The 5,982-nt window shown below is 43.4% G+C and overlaps 1 protein-coding gene across 1 annotated transcript in view; it reads right to left on the bottom strand.

Annotated features, from left to right (window-relative positions):
* Nucleotides 1-4,904, bottom strand: part of LOC101856907 (synaptotagmin-1) — a gene marked incomplete in the record, with an annotated part of 110,477 nt that extends 105,573 nt beyond the window's left edge. Inside the window, 1 exon segment of the mRNA XM_035970689.1 lies at nucleotides 4,775-4,904. Coding sequence (XP_035826582.1) covers nucleotides 4,775-4,904 — 130 coding nt within the window.
* Between the last annotated feature and the right edge of the window lie 1,078 nt (nucleotides 4,905-5,982).

Below are 5,982 nucleotides of genomic sequence, written 5' to 3'. Positions count from 1 at the left end.
CAGGCACACACACACACTTTAACACCCACCCATCCACCCCCCTACACACACACACCCACACACACACACACACACACACACACACATACACACACACACACATACACACACAGATCCTTGGCTCACACACAGACACTCTAACACCCACCCACACTCACACACACTCTAACACCCACCTACACTCACACACACATACACACACACACACACACACACACAAACCGTACTCCCCTCCTCCCACACACATACACACTCACACACAGAGATCCTTGGCTCACACACAGACACCCTGAGACAACTACGCCGAGAGATCTATCTCCTCGCTAACAAGGAAATGAAACAACAGAATAACGAGAACATAATGGACATGTACTAATGACTGACGGCTGGATCAATGGCTAACGACATGACGGTGTCTGGAACTCATCCCCGGCCATAAACATAATATGTGGGTGGTTGGCGGTTGCTCTGGTGTGGTTTGCTTCTTCTTTCCTATCAAACATCTATCGCCCTTATCTTCCCACCTTCTTTTTTATGTTTGTTACTCTCTTGTCACACCTCTAATCTTCTAGCGCTCCTATGACCTTATGCAGTTGCGAGCGCCATAAAACCTCTACTAAAACATAAACCTATTATGATCATCCCAAGATCAATAGATCCCCGACGTCTGACAAATATGTTGAAGAATAAGACTAGTACTTGACAACGTGTCCAGATTTCATCTACTTAATTTAAAAAAATGTCCGCAAGAAAGTTTCTCCTTTCTCAAACAAAGCAATATCAGCGTCAAGGTATTCATCATAATAAATAGCATTTGTATAGCGCATATCCCCGCCCAACAGCAAGCTCTCTGCGCTTTACACTATATTATTACCCCAGCAGACCACTGAACACTCCGAAACATTCTCAGGCTCAAACACTAACAAACTGACAAGATCTTTCGCTGTCTATAGCCGGGTACCCATTCCCACCTGGGTGAAGTGAGGGAAATTCGTGTAAAGTGCCTTTCCCAAGGACACAACGCCGGACCCCTGACAGGATTCGAACCCACGACCTTACGGCTGCGAGTCCGAGTGCCTAACCACTAGGCCACCGACATTTAAGGGCTAGAAGCTCAGAAAGACCCCAAAAAATCCTGGAGAAAGGAAATAAAAACTTCATTCTTTGTACAATCCTACCAACGCAACGTTCCTTTTCTTGTTTCCTTTTTTCCCCAACCTTTTGAATTTAAATTGTGAAAGATATACTATAATAAAAATAATATTAATAATAATAATGATAATAATAATAATAATAATAATAATAATAATAACGAACATTTATATAGCGCTCAACCCCGATTAGAGTACACAGGCTCTGAGCACTTTACAATACAGTACAACGTACAACAGTAACATAAAACCTTGTGTTCTGACTAAAAGAAAATCACTTCAAACATTCATCTTATTAGTTTAACAACAGGAACGACTTCAGCTGACATTTGGATGAATCAAAAGATTTGATCTCTCTTAAAATATTCGGTAAAGCATTCCAGACCTGGGGGCCTTGTTATTCAAATGCCCTTTCACCCATTGTTTTAAGTTTCATAGATGGTAAAATAAATGTGACTGCGATTACACGGACTTTTCAAGTTCATCAAACTCGACGCAAGAGACGAGTCGCTGCCTCAGAATTACAACGTTCTATCTGACATTTTTTGGCCGTTTTGAGTTACTATGACCACGAGATCAGAACTCAAATGCTCTATCTGCTCTATCAAGATCGTATGATTATATTGAGTCGTTGCGACAATGTTTCAAAATTAGGAAGGGAAGCAGTGATTATTTGATTATATAGACGCTTCGCCCCTGGTCGTTATTAAGATATTCAAAGAATTGCATTCGAAAAAGCTTGACATATTGTGAAAGGCCAATTTTTCTTAACGTCCAATTCCTCAAAACTAGGTACTGAGCAGATAGAAGTTTGTGATTCTAGGGTGACGAAGTGGCAAAAACAGAAGAAAAAAATCAACAAGTGAAATGGAAAAAGACGTAAAGAGATCTAGTCAGACATCACACAGGCTGAGAATTCATCAAAGACGAGCCATATGCCAACGACAGATCTGGGTGTCTTTTGTCAGAGCAGGTTCAAATGAAAAACACAGAGAGACAGATATAGGGAGAGGGAGGTGGGGGGTAAGAAAGAGACAGAGGAAGAGAGAGAGAGAGAGAGAGAGAGAGAGAGAGAGAGAGAGAGAGAGAGAGAGAGAGTGAGAGATATATAGGGAGAGGGAGGTGGGGGGTAAGAAAGAGACAGAGGAAGAGAGAGAGAGAGAGAGAGAGAGAGAGAGAGAGAGAGAGAGAGAGAGAGCGAGAGAGAGTTAGAGAGAGAGCGAGAGAGAGAGTGAAAGAGAGAGAGAGGAGGGTCAGAGACAGAGAGGTGTTATACGTAAGAAAGAGAGAGGGGGCAGATAAGAGGGGAAGAGAAAGAGAAAGAGAGAGAGAGAGAGAGAGAGAGAGAGAGAGAGAGAGAGAGAGAGAGAGAGAGAGAGGCTGAAAGAGGGAGAGAGAGAAGAGGGGAAGAGGAAGAGAGAAATGAAGAAAAAGAAAGAGACGGAGAGATAGAGAAGGGGAAAAAGAGAGAGATAGAAAGAAAGGCAGAGACACAGAGACAGGGTGGGGGTAGGGTGTATAGTCCAAGCATCGTATATCAGTAGCGAAATGGCAGAGACAAACAAAGTGATTCCTCTCATAGCCCGAGATTACAGAGCTGCCATCCTGACACCAGCGAGGGACTTGGAACATTGCTGTCAGTTTCTCAAAAGTACTAATTATTATGTGTCATGACGTGGTGGAATCAGGCGCTTGTCAATTTTTGGGCATGCGGAGTTATTGCTACCATCATAAAACTTGTTCATTTGTCTTGCTGTCGTTGAAAAAAGTACAATCTATCTTGAATAGGAGTCGAGATATTTGCAATTGAAGGAGATTGTGTTGCTTGGCTTCAGAAGTGATATTAGCGAGAAAATGGTCGACAAAGATCGGTGACTACCAAAGCTTGAGAGTCCTTGGAAAATGCAAAATAACATTTTTATAGTGCCTCTGATCAACGTTATTTCAGTAAAATTCACACATAAATGTGTTTTAACGGGCATTAAAGATGTTGAGCTAAAACAGAAAACATAAAATTCGAAAAAATTGACCAACGTCCATATAAATGCAGATTTCACTGATTTCATTATCTTGACAAGCGGTTGATTTCACCACGATGCCTCATAATATTGTCTGACGTCATTGTCTGAGTCTGAGAGTCTCAGTAAAGAGAAACACATCGGAGTAACAAAGGTCATCATATCACAATGTAGTGCAATAAAGAAGCAAGACAATTAGTCAGAAACAACAGAAGGAAAGGAAAGAAGTAAGACTTACAAGACACCACCTCAGAGTTACAAAGTTCACAATACCTAGTTTTGGGAAATCTGACGTCAAATGCCTTGAGTTTCACAACACGTAAAGCTTTTTTAAATGCAATCCTCTGAATAATATCTCGATAACGACTCCGAATAATTTTACGATTTTAATAGAGCAGATGGAACATTTGTTTTCTGACCTCATGGTCGTAGTAACACAAAAGGGACCAAAAATGTCTCCTTTTTTGGCTAATGTTTTACGGCACTCGCAACTGCATAAAGTCATATGAGCGTGCAGGACACATTAAACATTTTCAGTTGGTAGGACATTTTGATATTAATTGCCCGGGTTGCGGGCGAAACTTACTCTCATCAATTTTAGATCACCAAGGGATCTTTAACGTGCGCAACTGGCACACGGGACCTCCGAGATTTTTCGCCATTGTCCGAAAAGGCTAGGTGTAGATCTCTCCTTCCAGGAAGATCAGGGGTGTGACAGAAAGACAGCAGAAAGAAGGAGCCAAGGAGTAGCAGTAGAAAGGCTGTAAAAAGAGTCCGGAGCCCAGAGGAGGGGTCAAAGGAGTTAAAGGGGTGGGGGTAGAAAGTGTAGACGAAAGCAGACTACAGAACATTGCTAGATAACAGGAAAGGAGGAGAAAGGAGACAATTTTAGAGAAGGACATTTTTCCGTCGCTACCTGGATTCGGACCCGGGACCTTTGAATGTGAGGCGAACACCTTAACCTGTAGGCCACGAGAGCCCCTCAATAATGTCAGATAAAACTTTGTAATTCTGATGTAGCGAAGTGGCGTCCTCCAACCGCCCGTGACGTCATTGGCCCAGAAATAAGATCCTCCGAGTTTTGATAAAATATTCTAATCCCAGAACAATTTAGTGGCACAGCAGTAGTTTTTGTTTTATTAAGTGTTTTACGGCACTTGTAAAACAATTAGGTCACATAAGAACAAAAAGGTTAGAGGTGTTTCTAGAGAGTAACATACACAGAACAGAAAAAGAGGGGGGTGTGGAGGGATAGGGACGTATGAAAGGAAATAAGAAGAAGCAAACCACGCTAAAACACCCGCCAACCACCCAGGGCAGCAAACAGTCAACAACAAACAACAACAACGTCAAGACCTGAGAGAGGAATGTACTCAAGGACCAGATGCTAAGTAAATCACGGAAGTACAATAATACTATTGACACTGGGAGGCAGAACTTCTTTGCTGCGAGATAAAATAACTCAACTCCCGTCTTCTTCCACCCCCACCCCTGGTCAATTGGAGCGTGAGCGAGACCTCTAAATCAGAGCACTGACCGCTGGTAACAAATGAGCAAAAAAGCAGTGTTATGAATGACGACTATGTGTTTTTAAAAGAATCGTACCCTGTAAACCTCGGGAGATATGCTTCAAACAAGCCCAGCCAGCACCCCATGGGTCGTAGACGCCACATACATTGACACACCGGACTTGATCATACTGATTATCCCGGCTCAAATCAATGAGTAAACCCATTTTGACACCCTGCTCCACCGCAGTAACCCCATGACGACGTGATTTAATGCATAGTAATGAGGCTTCTCGTCGATTTAGGACACGGTATTGAATATTCATGAGGAGCGAGGTGGGCGGGAAGAATGACTCTGCCTGTGTTGCCAGTCGGCCTCTATTTGTCAGCTCATGGACAGCCACAGTAGATCAGACAGCCAGGTCCTGTTAGCTGGCGCATTGCTGACACCGTGGTGTAAGCCCAGAGGGGAAGGGGGGGGGCGAAAAGGAGGGGGGGTCTAATTAATTCACACACCCCACACACCCTGCTCCCCTGCTCAGCTGATCGGCGTCTATGGTACAGCAGTTAGTTAGGCGCTTCGCTTTCGAGTGCAGGAGACCCGAGTTCGATTCCCGAATGCGGAGAATCTTAAAAATTGAATATCTCGGTCTTTGTCTGAGATAATATATCTTTTTCAGCCCGGGTTAGCCATGACAGACACAGACGGAAGCCTAGCTCCTAAATAATCTACACTACATTTTGTCGATAGGGGTTTAAAATAAAAGCACCTACATTAGAAAAAAATCCCCTCCCCTCCCCGCCCCTGTATCTCCCGCGCTAAATAGAGTTGAGACAGAATGATGATAGACCAATTACTGTTTTAAAATGTAGGAGTTTTTACGCCCCCATTGACACGATTTAGACCAAGTAGGAGGCGGGCTTCTTTCCGACTGAGAGGGATACAACACCCCAGGTACCTTGTGTTCATATTCATTTGACCCTCTCGACACTTCACTTCAGGAAAAGTTTTACTAAGAACACAACACACAAGACTGAGACAACATATATTATGTACAGATGTTTTAAACTAGTACAATCCCCAAAATGCCAGTGTGAAGAGGCGGACCAAACTGTTGAACACATCCTTCAGCACTGCAAGACACACAGGGCCCTGAGACAGGACACGTGGCCAACCCCACTGACGCTACAAGAGAAGCTATACGGGCCGACAGATGAACTGAGCAGGACGGCCCAATTTAGGACAGATACCGGACTTCAAGTGTGATGCGATCGAGAAGAAGAAGAAGAAGAAGAAGAAGAAGA

This window comes from Aplysia californica, unplaced genomic scaffold (assembly GCF_000002075.1).
Source record: "Aplysia californica isolate F4 #8 unplaced genomic scaffold, AplCal3.0 scaffold00307, whole genome shotgun sequence".
Taxonomy (NCBI): Eukaryota; Metazoa; Mollusca; class Gastropoda; order Aplysiida; family Aplysiidae; genus Aplysia; species Aplysia californica.
This window is presented reverse-complemented; position numbering and strand designations above follow the sequence as displayed.